The sequence below is a fragment of the Heptranchias perlo genome, chromosome 9 (genome assembly GCF_035084215.1).
Source record: "Heptranchias perlo isolate sHepPer1 chromosome 9, sHepPer1.hap1, whole genome shotgun sequence".
NCBI classification, from domain to species: Eukaryota; Metazoa; Chordata; class Chondrichthyes; order Hexanchiformes; family Hexanchidae; genus Heptranchias; species Heptranchias perlo.
The window spans coordinates 27,294,371-27,312,252 of NC_090333.1; the positions used below are offsets into that span (position 1 = coordinate 27,294,371).

A 17,882-nucleotide genomic window follows, 5' to 3' on the forward strand; every position below is an offset into this window, starting at 1 on the left:
AGCCACACAATTCGTTACACGTCTCCCTGAGTGCAAATGCAGAGGAAACTCCAGGCCCATTATTGGTGCTATAATAGACTGCTCAATACTAGGAAATCAGGACATGGCCTGTTTGGCAAACAACACCTCAGTTTATAGGAGTTAGGCATAATGTGCCTTAATTGCCCTACTTCCTATTTCACTAATCAACAATGTCTTTGAGAAGCAGTTTTCTTCTCAAAGTCACCAAATACGTGGGTCAGAGAGGAATGAAACACCTTTAAGTATCAAAGTGAGTGGTACAGCACAGCTGAGCCAAACAGTCTTGATATTCTAAAACTTTGAAGGTGCCTAATGTTTACGGCTCAATTTTGAATACAAGTTTGTGTTGCTTCCGCAACTCTGGCCTCCTGTGCAATATCCCTCCGCACTTTTGACAGCAGAGCCTTCAGGTGCCTCAGCCCTACTCTGTTACTCCCTACACAAAATCCTTGCCTTTCTACCTCCCTCTCCACCTTTTATAAGTCTTCACAAAGTACAGCTCTTCGACTTTGGGTCACCTCTCTTGGGCCTCTTACAAGCTCCCTTTTTCCACTATGAACTGCCTTGGGCCGTTATTCAATGTTAAAGAGGTTACATAAATGCATGTTGTTCATTATTAGCAAGCAAAATCGACGTTTATCTTTTCAAATCAATTTTAAGCTTGAGTACTTACTTCTGAGCTAACAGGACCAAGAATTTGATACACTGGTAGCAGCGGCTGCTGTCAACATTGTTACTCTGGTGCATCAGGGCTGTGGAAATGGACACAGAACATTAATGATGTAAAACTAGATCACAGCTACAGAGTGGCAGAACATGCTGCTTGAGACAGCAAGACCAAGTGACAGATTGCTCACACAGGACACCAGTCGGTGCGGTTAAGCTGGACACTGGGTCAGCCGTGCACATAACAGGGAGGTACATACACAAACACATGGCAAGAATTTTGGGGGGGGGGGGGGGGGGAAAAGAGGTGGGAAGAAGGACACACACACACAGCCACCCATCACGCAATTCAGTTGGTTGAAAAATATTCAAAAATGTACCTAGTCATAGCTCAGTGGGTTAATGAAGAATGTGGTGCAGTACTGAGTCATTCAGACTTGGAAGGCTGAGGTTCAACCCATGGTGTGCACGGAGTTAGGTGATCTCAGCTAGAGTGGCAGGAGTATAACTGGCCTAAGCTTCCCCAGGAAAAGGGCAAGAGGAAAATAGCCTTCCAGTAGTCCTCTGAAAATGTGTGAATGTCATGCTTGACTGTGCCCTCATGGCTAGATAATCTGCCAACGCCCACTGCCGCTGCTACTGTACTAAAACAGCTCTAATCAAAGAGACATCCTCTGTGACTGTGACCATGGTGAATGGTATCTCCTTCATCCCTCTGCAGCTTTTCAACATCCTCCTCCAACATCTCTCCACCGTTGCCCAGCTCAGCTGAAATGCCCTTTGCTTAGTTTCAGTCTTACCTATCCAACCGTAGCCACAACATCTCCAGCAACAGCTTCTCTTCCTGCCCCGTTACCTCCAGACTCCCCCAAGGCCCCTTCTCTTCCTCATCTACATGCTGCTCCTTGGCAACATCATATAAAGACATAGGATCAGCTTCCACATATATGCTGACAACATTTAGCTCTATCTCTCTTGACCCCTCCACTGCCTCTGTGTTATTAGTCTGCTTGTTCGACACCCAGTCTTAGATGAGCCAGAATTTCCTCCAGCTAAACACTGGGAAGATTGAAGCCATGGTCTTCGTCTCTACCACAAATTCTGTAAACTAGCCACTGGCTTCATTTCCCTCCCCAGCCACCATCTCAGGATGCATCGATTTCTTCGCAACCTTGACATCCCATTCGACCCTGGACTAAGCTTCTGACCCCATAAACTCTCTTCCACCTCCATAACATTCCTTGCCCCTCTGCCTGGCCTTAGCCCAACTGTTGCTGAAACCCTCATTCATGCATTTGTTACCTCCAGACTTAACTATTCCAATGCTCTTCTGGCCGGCCTCCCATCCTACACCCTCCGTAAACTTCAACTAATCCAAAACTCTGCTGCCTGTATCCTAACCCACATCCTTGCTCTTGATTATTCACATTGGCTTCCAGTCCCCTAAGGCTCCAATTTAAAATGATCTACGTTTTTAAATCACTTCATGGCCTCACCCTTCCCGATCTCTAACCTGCTGCAGCCCTACAACCCCCCTCCCCCCACCAGAACTCTCCATTCTTCAGATTCTGGCCTCTTGTGCATCTCCCCTTCCATTCGTCCCACCATCATTGGCTGGTGGGACATCATGTCAGCCCCACATTTCGAAATTCCTCCCCAAAATCTTCCACCTCTCCATCTCCTTCTTTAAGGCCCTCCTTAAAAACCAGGTCTTTGACTAAGCTTTTGGTCACCCCTCCTAAAATCTCCCCCGTTTGGATCGATGTCTGTTGCTGTCGTCCGATTACACCTCTATGAAGCGTCTTGGGACGTTTTCCTTTGTTAAAAGTGCTACATAAATACAAGTTGGTGTTACTATAGAGACACAAGAGGAAGAGTCACAAGGCACTGAAGAAAGATCAGTGTTGCAAAACTACACCCATAGTAAGTAACCATCTTTAGCAGAGAAAATTGAACTGGGGCGGGGGGGGGGCGGGGAAAAGAGAGTGGGGACAAGTAACAAAGGTGTACCGAGTAATCCTTTTTCTGATTCAAAGGCAAACTTCAGACGACGAGATTGCAATGGATCTTCAATGACCTTGATGAAAGGGGAAAGACAGACAAATACATTACCAATGTAGACTATCTACAAACTGACTCTTCGCCCCGGAATGGGCGGCCTGCCGGTGCATTCTGCCGGTTGGCCACCCAAAAGTTAAAATCGACTCCCTTTTGGGCTGTTACTCACCACCATCAACTTTGTGAGATGCCAGTTTGTTATTGGTACTTCTAGCCACAACAGAACACTAAAACCACAATTACTGTTGCTAAAATACAAAAAAAAATTTCTTTTACGACCATTTTTTTTCTCCACATCATTTGTTACCTTTATTCTGTTTTTTCATTTGGTCTCTTCCTTCCCAGACAACCTGTTCCCAACACCTGCAAATACTGGTCTGAACTAGTAAGTATGAAACCAATTCCAGATCCTGTTTTCCCTTTCCTGGAGAAAGGTCAAAGGGAGGCACACGTCTCTTCCTCAGAATGCCCCCAGTTAGGCTTTGATAAATTCTGTGCAGGGGCGGGGGGCGGGGTGGTGGGGAAAGAGAGCTCCATGATAGAGCACACAATCGAAGCAAAGTATTATGTAATCAGACTATTGGTAAATTCAACAAGGTTAACAAATCTGGTGTTTATTATACAAGTGGTTTGGCCCACTTTGACCATTTGCGTTCCGACAACACGGAGTCATGCCCTTTGTAACCTCGTTATTTGTTACTTCTTTGCACACAAGTCTAAAAAAGGCACTGACTACAACGATTTCTCACTTACCAGAATTTCATGCAGTAACTGGAAGATATTCTTCAGTTCATGAGGTGGAGCAGTCTCCAATTGGTTCTGCATAACAGGAAGCAGACATAATAGGCAGAATTAAATGAGCCAAACAAAACTAAAACTTGCCAATTCTGCAGTGAAACATTTTAGTGTTATAGCAAACACCCAATAAACGCATTGAAGTAGCTGAATGAAGAACAATCCTACTCACACAAAATTTGAATGGATAAAATTTTCACTGCTTCAAATTCCAATGGGCAGGCAAGGTGCTATATACATGGAAGTTCTTTCTTTACCCACCTTCAGTATGGACTTCCTCAATCTCTGATAGTTCAAACCCCACGTAAAGGAAAACAAGTAATTATCCATTGGGGAAAAACTACTGGGACACTGCTCTGTTAAGAATATGGTTCCACACAATAGACAAAGATGAGGGAGATATTTTAACTTAACCTGCCTGGCAGGAAACTGAGGAAACAGATTTACAGCCCATCTTACAGCTTGCCTGACTTTACTTTCCATTGTACTTCAATACCTGAACTTTTCTAACAAGCCTCTTGCAAGATACCTGATTGAATGCCTTCTGAAAATCCTAAATCGCTATCTACGTTATCTATCCAATCAATCACTTCTTCAAATCCATATACACTATGTTATCTATCCAATCACTTCTTCAAAAACTCCTAAATTTGTCAATTTGACTTTAATAAAATTGTGCTATTATTGGTTAACTCAGGCCTTTATAAATGCTTACTAAATTCGTCTCGCACAACCCTGCCACTCTGCTCTCTATTATTAGACCTATGAGGTGCCAGGGAAACAGCTATTTGTGTTCCAACGTAGGGGACCTTTTCTGCCATCTTATGCAAAAAGTGGAAGTGATCCATTCTGAATCACAGACATCCTTTTCTTCTACAAGCACTGAAAAGAAAAGCAAAATGCTGAAGGGTAAAGTGCTCTGTTCCAAAAACTCTGCCTCTTACTTTAATCGTCTGTAGCACCTGCACCAATGAGAAGTGCTCATTGCAGAAACAGCAGTAAGTCACCATCTCAGAGAGAACTGACAAAGATCCAGTCAGCTCTCGCATAGCGTACATAACCTGAAACAACATAAAAGCGGCAATTAATAAAAACTTCACCACCTCCCTCCAATTTACCACAAAACCACACAGAAGTACAAGTCCTATTTTCACAAATTCTGTATCATAAATTTTAGCATTCCTTTTTCTCCGTTTTTCCAGGAATTCACACCTTATAGATGGAAGGACATGAGAGCGGCCCTCTGTCCCTGCACACATCACACTGCAGTAAGGCATCAAAAGGGACATGGATACTGTCACTCAGAAAATAGGGAGTGCAATTTCTCTACTCCCAGTCAACTGATTTGAGGTTAAGCATTTGTCTCTACTCCCCCTCTATTTTTAGGCATAACCATTTTAAATATCAGTTAATTCCAAGTACAGTCCTATAATACAAATAAAAAAACACCAGCTGCATCACTTCCTTGTGAGAATAATAATTAAAAAATTACCTCAAGCAGGTAGGCCTGCCCTTCAGGTCTGAAGAGAGTTTCTACATCTTGGTGCAAAGGTACCTGTGGGGATGGTGTATGCCATTTATACTGTCCAGGATCTTGAACAAAAAAAAAACATATTATATTGCCTGTATTCTTCCACTTAATTATTTTCCAATATGAATTCCTTGGTTCCCAAATCTAAAGCATACAGCTAACATGGAGTGAATAACTCAATGGGCTAGATTTTGCTGTAAAAATAACAATGAGGCCAACAGCGCTCACCGTTATTTACGTGCAAATCGATCAACTTCCAGCAACAGCACATGCGCAGTTATATGCAGAAATTAGGAGGTTGCTGCCAGAGATACCCTGCTCCTCCAAAAACTGCGTGAAAACGGCACTTCGCTGGCTGACTCACCATTCAAGTCTACTGAACAACGTGAAGTTCCTGCACTGTCGCAGATACGGAATAAGCTCTCCAGAAAAAGTTAGGACTTGTCCATTCCAGTGTAAGCACCCTTTTAACGGCGTGGTATATCTCAATTACTGCCAAACAACCTCTCTGGCATTGAAAATTAACTTTTACAGGTGTGGAGACTCATTCCTTCAGTTTTTAATTATCAGATTTTTAAAAAAAATTTATATGAATTTTTTAAAAAACTTTTTCTTTGTGTCTCAATCCAATATTTCTCTCTCTCTATTTTGCTTACTGTTCCTAATTTGACATTGAATTCACTATTCTAACAAACTTCCTGGTTCAGATTCTGCGCTGCTCATTAACAATTCTTCAATCTGATTGGTTAAGGAGACACACAGTTGCTTGCCCTGTTCTCACAGGTCCCAGATGCCCTGTAGAGGGTGTTGCGTTGAATGGATCTCTAATTTACAGGAAGTTACCGTTCAAAAGCTCATAGAAAGTCTATGGGAAAGTGCAAGTCTAATGAACGGCAGGCATCGTTCGTTCATCGCTCACAGCAAAATCCAACCCAATAACTTCCCTTTCTTAATGAAGATGCACTCAATATTGAATTATCCACATTTTGGAGCAACAGACAGCTGCTGACATTTAACTTAGAAAAGCAAAGCACTGGGGCTAGTAGAATTTGAAACTGCATATATTATTCCTGATATTGAGCTTCTGATTTCAGCTGTATCAGGAAAGGACTCGGTGCAGAATTTAGTCGCATTTCCATCAGCAGGGAGAGGAAGGGGAAGAAAGTCTCCACAAGCTACTTTCAATCACTTTCCAGCCACTGGCTTAAGAGGGCAAGTTGCTTTGCTTAACTTCCCCTCCCTGCTGAAGGTATATTAGATGGTGCAAAATGAACTATAAGTGAAGGGAACAAATCGAAAATTAACATCAAATAAAAAAAGCACTTCATTGAGAAACTAAGAACAGGTTGATCTAAAGAATGAGAGCACTAACACAGCCTACTATCCTTAGTTCCCCAATATAGTACAGGCAACCTCCATTATTACCATTCAATCACAATTTCTTTACTGGAGGTGATTAAGAAACTGAAAACATCTATAAATTTTCAAATATTCCTGCTTGGGCTCAAACAGGAGCAGACGGTTCTCCACTCCTTAAGAGGTGAACGGGTTGACACAATTATGTTTGAGGATAACATCATGAGGTTTGCACCTATCCCGTTCATCATTTGTGATCACCCACGACAATGAATGCCCTACTGCACTGAGAGAAAATTTGAAGTAATTGTTGATGCAAAATTAGAAGTCAAAGCAAGTACTTCCTTTGGATAGTGAAGAAAGAAAACATTAAGAACTGTTTACACAGGAGGCAGTGACAAGTGGTATATTCACTGCCTATGAGGAGAACTGGTGGCTTAGGGTACAGAATCCACTTTTGTACAATAGAGGGAGAGAGAACCAACGGTGCTCGTTAATGCAGCAAATCTATCCTGTGAGTGACTGAACCACACAGATCAGGAAGGTTCCATCTTAATTCTGTGCTGAGTTAATTCATCTGAGCCAGGATGCGGTGGCTGGAACACTAAACCGGCCTTAGAACCCCAGATTGAGGAAGGGAAAGCTGTCCAAGGTTCCCACTCCCGACAGCATTCCATCCTGCAAATGAGGATTTGCATGAGGACAGAATCGGGATCAGTTGTGCACCTCTAGCAACTGAACAGCCTACAGACGCTCCGTCGAGGCTCACACTTGTACAACTGTCACTTTACCAAGGCACCAGAGGACATCCACTACTGTCGAATCATATGCAGCAAGGAAAAAATTTAATTACTCTAGAGATCACCTTAGGAGCAGCATCACTACAATCTATCGTGTCCCATTTTTGTGTGCTCAAATGGCTCATCTTTGCATTGCACTGCTTTTGTAATACAATTTTTGCAAAACTTTTTTCCTCATTTGAACAGTTCATCCTTTACCGCCCTGGCCATATCTCCTTCAAGATGCGCATTTATCGCCCGCAAGCCCCTGGGTACCTTCCTTGCTTAAATCTCCTCAATGTTATCTGTGCTTAGCCTATACTCAGTGACTCACTGGCAGCAACTTTAACCTACACTTGAACTCACTGTGTTCCTTCTCCTCTTATGTCCTCACCTTTTTTTTCCTCCCCCAGTAACTGCACCTTCCATAGCCAACCTGATAAACTATCTTACAAGACCTAGTTACCTCCAGGGACACGATCACCAAAAGCGCCATCTCCGATCATGACATCTCATTTATCATACAGATTCCCAACCATACTGACTGTCAGTCACTTCTATCAACTTGCTAAACAATTGTCTTGCTTCCATCTTCAATGCCTCATCTCCACTGGATCCTGAACAGTCTCCCAACTCCACTCCATGGGTCATAATTCTAATATTTCATGATGTTTTCCTCATTTTTGTGCAAACCAGAATTAAAAGGTACATGGAAGCACAAAGATGCACAGGGACACACAATTCAATGATTCCTAATTTTTTGGCAATATTTTATTGACAATGGACCTATACAAGTTAACATCCAAAAAAAAAGAAAACTCAACTCACCAACAGTTAGCAGGGATGAAATGTCTGAGTGCAGGACTAGTGATGCCAAAGTGATATGGAGATACCAGAACTCTCGGGCCTGTGCAGAACTCCAGCGTCGATTCTAATAGAAAAATAAAGCTATTTTTAACGTTGAACAGTCAAGCCTTCACTTAGAGGGGCTCATACCATCAGACACCCTTTTTTGAAAAAAGTAATTTAAAAAAAATAGTAAAATATTTATAGAGAAAATGCTTCTTTTGTCTCACCCAAGGCAGAGGAACTTATAGTTTACGGTTAGGAAAATGCAGGGAAACATTGCAACTGATCCATTGAATACACGGCTGGCGAATGGCACACAGTGAAAAGTGGAGGTTTTACTGTATGATCACGTTGAAATTACACTAATGTTTACTTCACTGGCTAATTTAAGGGGCACCAATTAGTTATATATAGTATTCCATAATAATAAGTCTCCAACTTTATCAATGCACTAATACAGCATCGCACTTACTTGGTTGTTCTGTCTTGATGGACCCAACAAGAAGCAAAGCATACGTTTGAATGCAGAATGTTTGAATAGCAGCTGGCAGGCCTTGAAACCCTGAAAGACAAAAGAATGAGAGACTGAGAAGAGGTATCACTGAACCACCACAAACAGTCCAGCCCCCTTAAAAGTTTCACAGTTCAAACACGTGAAAGAATCATCTCAAAGTGATAGGATTATAGGTTCTCCGTATAATCTCCATCCCAGTAAGACACCAAGAATTGGATAGAGATGTGTCACTTTCTTCCAAACAAGTGAGTTTTTTTTTTTAAAATGAAATTTGTAGACATATTCCCTTTTCCCTACTTATGCTGCTCTCGTGTACCTACCAGTAGCAAGTTGCACGATGACGCAAGCAGACGCCTGACTCAGAATAATAAAAGTTAAGTTTTTTGGGGGGGGGGGGGGGGGGGGAGGGGAGGAAGGAAAGAAGAGAAAGAGAGCAGGCAAGAAGGAAGGGAATTAAATAAAAGCTATCACTTATGATACTAGTCAAAGTCCCAACAGCATCAAAACATCCGGGCTCAAAGCTTGTTTTTTCTAAAAAAAAATCAAAGAACTACTTCTAGCTGAAATGCTGCAATAACAAATGCTCAACAAGTTGCAGAAATAAAGCTTAATTTATTGGTAGAAAACTGAAGCTGCATTCCAATTTACTTAACAGTTCACACACATTTTCCTTGCAGGGTCCTTACCATAAAAATCACAACTGGATAGAGTGATACTCAGCTAGCTTGACAACAATACTTTTAGGCAATTTTACAGAAATGCATTTAAAAGCCCCAGTAATTGAAAGTTTAACATTAGATTGTGAGTTGTTAATTTGGTTTCTTTTGACAGCACAAAAATAGACCAGTTACATACTTTACCTTCTGTACAAAGTTGTTGAAGAGGATGAAGTACTGGGAGCAGTTTTTGCAATTCTCTGCTACATCCTTGTCAAGCAAGGCGAGCAGCACATCCAGCAACTGGTCCAATCCTTTCAGCTGAAGAAATAAACAATCTTTCTATGATCTTTAAAGACAATTTAACAATTAAAACACACATTACATTGTTAAAAATAAGTGAATAAATGGCCAGGAATGGAATGAGAGATCACACAATAGCTTGCATTATTTTCTACAGTATTTCTTTGCCCGCTCACTGAACATGTAGTGCAGGGTTGTCAAACTCAATTTCTATGGCAGGCCTGATCTGACATCCTGGCACTTGGTGTGGCCAATATTCAGCAAATGTTATTTGGACACACTGGGGTAGAAATTGGTTTGCATTTCGTCCATTTTTGGGAGTAACGTATTCCAATTTCTATCTGGTGGCTGCCTGAAATCAGCATTGGATCAATTTAAATATACAAAGGGTCCTGCGCCTGTTTCAGGACCCTTCTGCAAAAGGTGTGAAAAACTAGGTGGAGCAAACGCCGTGCAAGCTCTGATTACTTTTTCCAGTTTTACAGCGGTCTAAGTAGCTGTTCTTAAAGGGACTGCTGGAGGCCGCTGAAGAAATGGTAGGGAAAGTTGTTTTTTTTTACACCCCCTTCTGTGGAGCGTGGAGGAGCAGGAGTGCTTCTCTCAACTCCACAGCACTCCTGTGGGCTGTTGCCAGCCTGTACACGACCCTCATGCAGCTCACTGCTTCTCATATTGGAGCACGCAATGTAAAATCAGAGCATGCAGCGTCAATCCTTAGTCTCCGTGCCATTGTTCCCCATTTGTCCATCAGTGGAAACTATCGTTCCCTATTTACCCACAATAAAGTCCTCAAGGTTCATTCATCCCTTTGCTGGCTGTTCCCACTCACTATATTGCTGCTGCTCTCAGCTCTGCAGGAAATGCTGAGCCCCGCGCCCACCCCAGTCCTCTTCTCCCCCCCCCCCCCCCCCGCAGGAGCCCCAATCTCCCGACCCCCTATCCCTAGTCTCCCTCTCTTCCCCACCCCCATTTCCCCATCTCCCCCAGTCCCCAAACCCCCCATCACCCTCTCTTCCCCTTGCCCCGAGTCCCACCCTCCCCCTCTCCCGAATGTTGGGAGGGGGGTGGGGGGGCTACTGCGGTGTGATATTTAAAAGACGCAGTTCTCCCGGTCTGTCAGAAGCAATGCCTGGGAGACTCGGCAACCCTAAGCACAGCACAATACACTGGAAGAAACTATTCCGCTGGCCATATGTTTGACACCCCTGATGTAGTAGGTTTCACTCAGAGCACTCGTGGAACGAAAATGTTCTACAGGCACACTAGGTGTTAAAGTGCAGAGTAGGTTACTCGGCGACCAACCTTGTCTTGGGAATAACTTGATGCTGGCAGAGGATATAAAAAGGGGTAAGTTTTGTCATTTTTCAGTGCTGACATTCACCTTGAGGAGTTTTTCTTTTATAAAAAAAAGTCAATTTACAAATGAAATCTACTTGTGGTGCTTTCCTTCAAGAACTAGACAACTCAAAAAATGACAGAACATTAGTTGTGGTAGAGGTAAATGAGATAAGAAAATTGAAGGTGTATATGTTTATTATTTTCAACCATTAATCATTTTTAATGAGATCTATTTCTTGCCAGAATTCTTTAATAACTTAGTCAGTAACAGAAGTTTAGAACTTAATTAAATAAGCATTACGCAAGCATTGAGATAATTTGGGACCATATGGCATGACATGCAGGAATAGAGCGACCTGGGGGTGCACATACACAAATCTTTGAAGGTGGCAGGACAAGTTGAGAAGGCTATTAAAAAAAACATATGGGAACCTGGGCTTTATTAATAGAGGCATAGAGTACAAAAGCAAGGAAGTTATGCTAAACCTTTATAAAACACTGGTTAGGCATCAACTGGAGTATTGTGTTCAATTCTGGGCACCACACTTTAGGAAGGATGTCAAGGCCATTGAGAGGGTGCAGAAGAGATTTACAGGGATGGTACCAGGGATGAGTGACTTCAGTTATGTGGAGAGACTGGAAAAGCTGGGATTGTTCTCCCTAGAACAGAGAAAGTTAAAGGGAGATTTGATAGAGGTGTTCAAGATCACGAAGGGTTGGTAGCCAGAGTACACAGATTTAAGGTGACCCGCAAAAGAGCCAGAGGTGACATGAGGAAACTTTTTTTTAACGCAGTGAGTTGTAATGATCTGGAACGCACCGCTTGAAAGGGTGGTGGAAGCAGGTTCAATAGTAAATTTCAAAAGGGAGTTGGATAAATACTTGAAGGGAAAAAATTTACAGGGCTTTGGGGAAAGAGCAGGGGATTGGGACTAATTGGATAGCTCTTTCAAAGAGCCGACACAGGCACGATGGGCCAAATGGCCTCCTCTTGTGCTGTACCTACTATGATGCTATGATACATTAACTGTTCACAGCACTATATGACACAAACAGCATGCAAGGCATACACATGTGCAGTGTAACTATTTATTACTAAAATAAAAACAGGCATTCCACACATGTAATTTACTAACCTTTTCCTGATAAAGCAAGGCACTCTCGAGGGCTTTTTCTAGGATGGTGGCAACAGCTACTCGGACCTCCCGGACAGAACACTCGAGCAGGAAAATCCTGGCACACACAAAGGCGGTGAAAAACAAAGTGGACTGTGTTATGTTATTTCCTATTTTCCCCCCTATTCCCCTTGCAAGTTGTACTGCCCCAACCAAGTACCAGTGGAAACCAATTGGGAGAAGGGGGAAGGGTGGGCTGCGGGGCCCTGGGGAAAGTGGGGGGCAACTGGATCCTGTCACATAACATTAGGGGGAGTTCCACTTGAGTTAATGAATCACATAACCTGTATAGCACCACAAGTGAAATGCCATTCGAATATTGCGACCAGTATATTTAATATTAGACAGATTCATCTTGGAAGAGTGAGGGTGCTCATCTGAAGTTCTGTTTAAGGCACATCACTGGCACAGGGTAAAGGGAGATTTAATTTTCAATTGACTGTGCTATACCAGACCTGAGATTTCGTAGGTCAGGGGTACCACATTAGCTCGTACCATGGAGCTTCAGGAACCACGTGTAAAGTTTGATTGAAGCCCTGTTAATTTACATATATATATATCTATAGTTGCTGATACTAACAGGACTTAGTGCTATGAGTTAGGATTTGTGAGACACTGATGATTTCTACAGTTGCAAAGAAATTAAAAATGCAGTAGTGTGGTAAAAAGCTGGGAAGAAACTAAGGACTGAAAGCATTAAATAGGCCAGGTAGAAGTCTACTTTGCTTTTAATTTGATAACATGCCTTAGCTTGTCTGTAATACAAACACATCCTGTCCCCACCCCTTATTGAAAAAGTACAGCCTAAATGTCCTTGAGCATGGATGGGCTGATGTTAGCTCAGTGTTAGCATTTCAGTCAATGGGCCAATCACAAAGATCAACAGTCAGGGTCCACCTCCACCGTTTTAACTGCTGAACATTTTATATTGGTGAGCATGTTAACATTCACATTCAAATCCACAACGCAGAATACAGACATTAAATGGAGATCAAAGTGATCAGGCTTCTGTGTGTGTTTATGTTTTCCTACTTCACCTTCTTTATAAAACACATCACTGCAATGAGCCAATGTAGAACACTGTAAACATAACCTCCAAACACTGCCAAAATATATCACTAAATAATCTTCAACACATCTGCTGCTCCCAGAAATAATTAATTTGAATTGGATATATTTAAACATTAACTAGTGTATTACATTCAACAGAAAGTGAAAAAAAGATATTTTGTCATATTTAAAGAGGAAATGTCATCAGGAGGGCTCCTTTAAATATGGGTAAAAATGTCAAAAGAACTTCTGTTAAAGCAATGGCTCCGATGGTATCAACAGAGCAAGTTCCTGAAATCGTTACAGGCCCTGACTATGGGAGGAGTGCAAATTAATATTGTTAATAGTCAATAATCATTAGTTCTGGGGCTTCAGTTCCACCTGTAGTTAAACTTAGTGTGTTCTCCAAAATTGTTCCCATATCCTCAGCACTTGAAAAAGATAGATAGATATCTGTATTTTTAAATATAAAAAAACATATTAGCAAGATTCTGTAAGAATATCTCTCTCTCCCCCCCCGGCCCCCCGCCCCCCGCCATAAACGCCCGTATTAGCATCACTCAATTTTTTTAAAAAAAAGATCTAAAATATGATGAGCCAGCAAATAGAATTACCAACTTGGCAGCAATAGGTCTTTAAAGAGATTGGTTATGCATCTACTCACCTACCACAACTCCAAGATGTCACTTCTCTCAATTCTATGGTCTTCCTTAATAATCCTTTCAAGTCACTCAAAAGGAATGAACAATTTTATCAAAATCCTTGGGTTAGAAGCTTGTGTTTTAGACTCACTTTATTAGTTCTCGTCCCTCAGATCCAACCAGAAATTCAATCAGCCACTGGCATGCCTCACAACTACTTGAAAGCAGCCTCTCGATGAGGGTAATCCATTCTCCTGTGTCCACCCTGCAAAAAAAAAATACTATTAAACCCAACTGTTAACAGACAGCTCAAAATATCTGGTTTCCACCAAGTCAATGCAATATATAAAAGGGCAAGTCTGGGGAATCCTAGTGTGTTTAAAAACCAGAAGGGCCACACACAAAACCAAATGCAGGCAAAATGCCTCTACAGTGCTCACATGTCTGATATGAGGAATAAATAATTAATTTTCTAATGGAAACATCTCAGAATAATTGCTTAGCAAAAGGATGCATGGAGTACAGTTAGAAACTTAATGGAAACTCAAGAGCTCCTCAGCTGGGACCAGTTGCAACATGACTGAGGTACAATTACAAAGAAATCTTCTTTATTACATTTACAAATTATCAGACAACTAAGACGACTTTTTTCTCTTCTAGCTAACTTATTGCAATCTTTGGAGGACATAAATTTAAACAAGTGAAAGTTTATTTGAAACAGATATTAAGAAGAAATTCTTTATTCAAAGATTGGCTATTTTTTGGAATATTCAGTCAACAAGGGTAGTAAAAGCACAACACTGGTGTTATTCAAACACAATTAGATGTCATGTTGGGAGTTAGTAAACTATAGACAAGTTCTGATGTGCTGAATAATCTTTTCTCATCCCTGACTTTTCCTGTCAATTTATGATCTTGTTACATGCAAACTTTAGAATTGCAAAAACCATTGGGTCATTTTCTTCCATTGCCCTGATACCTGAACATACTTGTAATTAAGAGTGCAAAGTTTAAATCACACGTGAAGGAAATTACTCCCGATAACAATTTTTTCCAGCAGTGGTGACTCCTACTCAGCTCTTACAGTACAGGATCGGCAATACAGCCCTGGCTCGAGGGCCACAATGAAGCAGTCAGAGACTGCAATACACATCTGTCCCATCTCTGTATTTAAGTGCATATGGAAAGGTGAGTGGAGAGGTGTTTGAAGAGGAAGGGGTGGAGTGTAACCCTTCACTCTTCTCTAAGTTCATTTTTTTTTTTTTTAAGGAGGGGGTAGGGTGGTGCTCAAGTTAAGAAATGCCCTCAAGTATAAAGAGGATGAATTAAGAAAGATTAGAGAAACTTAAGCTTTCCAGTCTACAAAGACCTACGGAGTTCTCACTGAGGCCATCTATATATTTAAGGCTTTGAACCTGGGTGTGCCTAACATGTCTGAACGGCATGAAGTATGCTGATTGGCTGAAATTTTACATTTTCCTAGTCTTCCATCCACGTGAACCAGACTTCTCAAATGCTGGTTCCTGGACTACCTGTGAGCGACTCCAAGGGACATGTACTAATGAAGTATTAAATGGCATAGTAAAATTCTGGGTTGTCCTTTCTGTAAGAAAAATCAGGCCAGTAGGACATAAATTTACATTAGTGAAAATTAAATTCAAAACAGATCTTGGGGAAAAAAAGTCTTTATTCAAAGTGATAATGTTTGGAATGATCTACCAGATAAATCAGTGCGACGACATTAAGGGGAGTGCAAAATACAGATGACACCAGGCTAGATGAGCTGGACTTTTCTTATCTTTGACTCTTTTCTGTGTTTAATGAATAAAAAGACATATCAAATCCAATAAAATACTGAAAATTCTTTATCCCTTTGAGCTATTTTCAAATAGCAGTTTAAACCTCTCTGTACTTGTTTATACCAGTGACTGGAGGTGGGATCAGACCTGTCGGCCAAAAACAAACCTCTGATTGCCAGACCTTTATCTGAATTGTACAATCCCGGTAGTTCAGACCACACCTGACTGTAGGTTTCATGCTATGACCAAGTTGGAGACAGCGAAACATAAAATGGAGCTCCCTGATGGCTTAGTGGTGGGACATTGATTCATACAAACCAGGAGGTCCTAAGTTCAATCTCAAATTGAGCAGAGTGTTGATGTCAGCCAGCAGAGCAGTGGGAGAGCGCTATAACTGGCCTCAATGCCCTGGAGCTCAGGAGGAAAAGAATCAGCCGAGGTTCCTGCACCTGATCACTACCCGATGATCCCTGCTGTGTATGAATGTCGAGTGAGGAAAGGGAACAGGCTGAGGCTTGGTGTCATCTGTGATTGAATAACTTCCCTGATAAATCCCCAGTGAGACCAATCCATCAATGCTCTGTGGTCAGTTTCATACCTGAGTTTTTTCTTGGTTCGTAAATAGGTTTGGAAGAGGAACTGGATGGCAAGCTTCATGCCGACCTTCGCCATGGATTGGTACATAGGGTGTTTCAGTTTAGTCTATGAGAAAAAACAGGAAAAAAACATAATTGTACAGAAACAAACTTTCAGGAATTAGAGTCTGGGCTGAATTTGAACAAATCCCAGCGGGGAAAGCACAGTGCTCATACAGTCCCCATTTTTCCTTTAGGTTTTGACAATTTGCTAATATTCGTTGTAACAAGCAAAGATGGATTTTCTTCAGGGTTGCATCACCCTGGTGTACCACATCCATGAGACATACAGCACATTTTTACATCCTCTCCACTATTCACTGCCAACATTGGTTAATGACATATCTAGGCATGTACAGGCTATAATGCCCATCAGGAACAGTGCGCATACTTTGATGAATTGAAACATTTGTCTTGCCACAGAAGTCTTTCTGTAGGGAGACTGACTATGCTGTAGCACCATGGATACAAGCAAAAGATGAAACTAGTGCAGAGGTGAGTTAGGAAAAAAAAACTTGCATTGATACAAGTCGTATCATGCCTTCAGATTGACTCCAAGTGCTTCACAACCAATTAATTACTTTTGAAGTGCAATGAACGTTACATAGGTAAATGCAGCAGCCAATTGTGCACAGCAAAGTCCCACAAACGGCTTTGTCTGTTTATTGGGTGGTGTTAGCCAGAATAGCATGAGAGCTGCCTGCTTGTGTTCCAATACTTGCATCTGATTTTTGTGTTCACCTGACCTGCAGACCTGTTTAACCTTTCATTCAAAAGACAGCAGCCCTCTCAGTAGCAGACTGAAGTATCAGCCTACTCTATGTGATCAAGTCCTGGAATCGATCCTGAATCCAGAAACTTACGATTCAAAGGCAAAGTGCTATCAATCAAACTAAGCTGCGATAGATTTTGGAATTTACTAACCCTATGTGGTGGTGAAATTAATTTTACTGAAGCAATTTGTTGTTACGCTATTCATAAGTGCTTCAAGATTCTTAGTCTTTCTCAGTGTGCATTAAACTGAATTTTGGTGAAGTAAAAACATGGCTTCAAGTGCCATGAACTGTCTTCCTCATTCTTTTAATGTAGTTCAACTGCCACATAAAAATGAATGAATAGGCTGCTGAAACAGGAGAAAAATCAAAAGATACTTTACCGTTTTCTTCTTAAACCATGTGACTTCTCAACTCTTGCTGCGCTTTGGGCTGCCATCTCAGTTCTTTAACAAAGGTGGCAATGGAAGCGATTTAAGGTACCTTTATACTGCCTTAGTGCCGTGGCTTCCTGAAGTGTGAGTCTTGCGAAGCCGACTACAAGCCAAATGTGAAAGTACCAACACCTGCTAAGACCAGCAGCCTATAAAACCTGCTAAAAACAAATCTTCCCAACAGTTGTCCTTAGCTGGTCTCAGCAATTTTACATTTGACTTGCAGCTGGCTGCTTGAGATCCACACTAACAAAACCTAGTGGCAATCTTAAAACACTTTTAATTGATATGAGGCAAGTACACATAATTTTAAATTCTTGAACAATGCAAATACGACATGTGGTCATTTATTGCCAGAAAGATCTGTTGGATAGATATGTCATTTGTTGATATTGACTAGTGTTTTTGAAGAGGCAAGAGTGGCATTTTTGACCAGAGAAACAACTATGGTGTATCCTGCATCCCTATTGTAGAACATTGGTGCGAAGGATTCTATGCAGGAATCAAGG

At 41.6% G+C, this 17,882-nt stretch overlaps 1 protein-coding gene across 2 annotated transcripts in view; it reads right to left on the reverse strand.

Annotated features, from left to right (window-relative positions):
• usp24 (ubiquitin specific peptidase 24) overlaps positions 1-17,882 on the reverse strand; it is a 186,044-nt gene that overhangs the window by 14,417 nt on the left and 153,745 nt on the right. For both annotated transcript variants that reach the window (XM_067990069.1, XM_067990068.1), the window contains exons 53-63: positions 16,130-16,233; positions 13,884-13,997; positions 12,003-12,099; positions 9,430-9,546; positions 8,528-8,617; positions 8,035-8,137; positions 5,033-5,133; positions 4,485-4,601; positions 3,499-3,564; positions 2,698-2,764; positions 695-773 (exon numbers count right to left, since the gene is read on the reverse strand). In XM_067990069.1, coding sequence (XP_067846170.1) covers positions 695-773; positions 2,698-2,764; positions 3,499-3,564; positions 4,485-4,601; positions 5,033-5,133; positions 8,035-8,137; positions 8,528-8,617; positions 9,430-9,546; positions 12,003-12,099; positions 13,884-13,997; positions 16,130-16,233 — 1,055 coding nt within the window. The remainder of the gene's footprint in view (positions 1-694; positions 774-2,697; positions 2,765-3,498; positions 3,565-4,484; positions 4,602-5,032; positions 5,134-8,034; positions 8,138-8,527; positions 8,618-9,429; positions 9,547-12,002; positions 12,100-13,883; positions 13,998-16,129; positions 16,234-17,882) is intronic.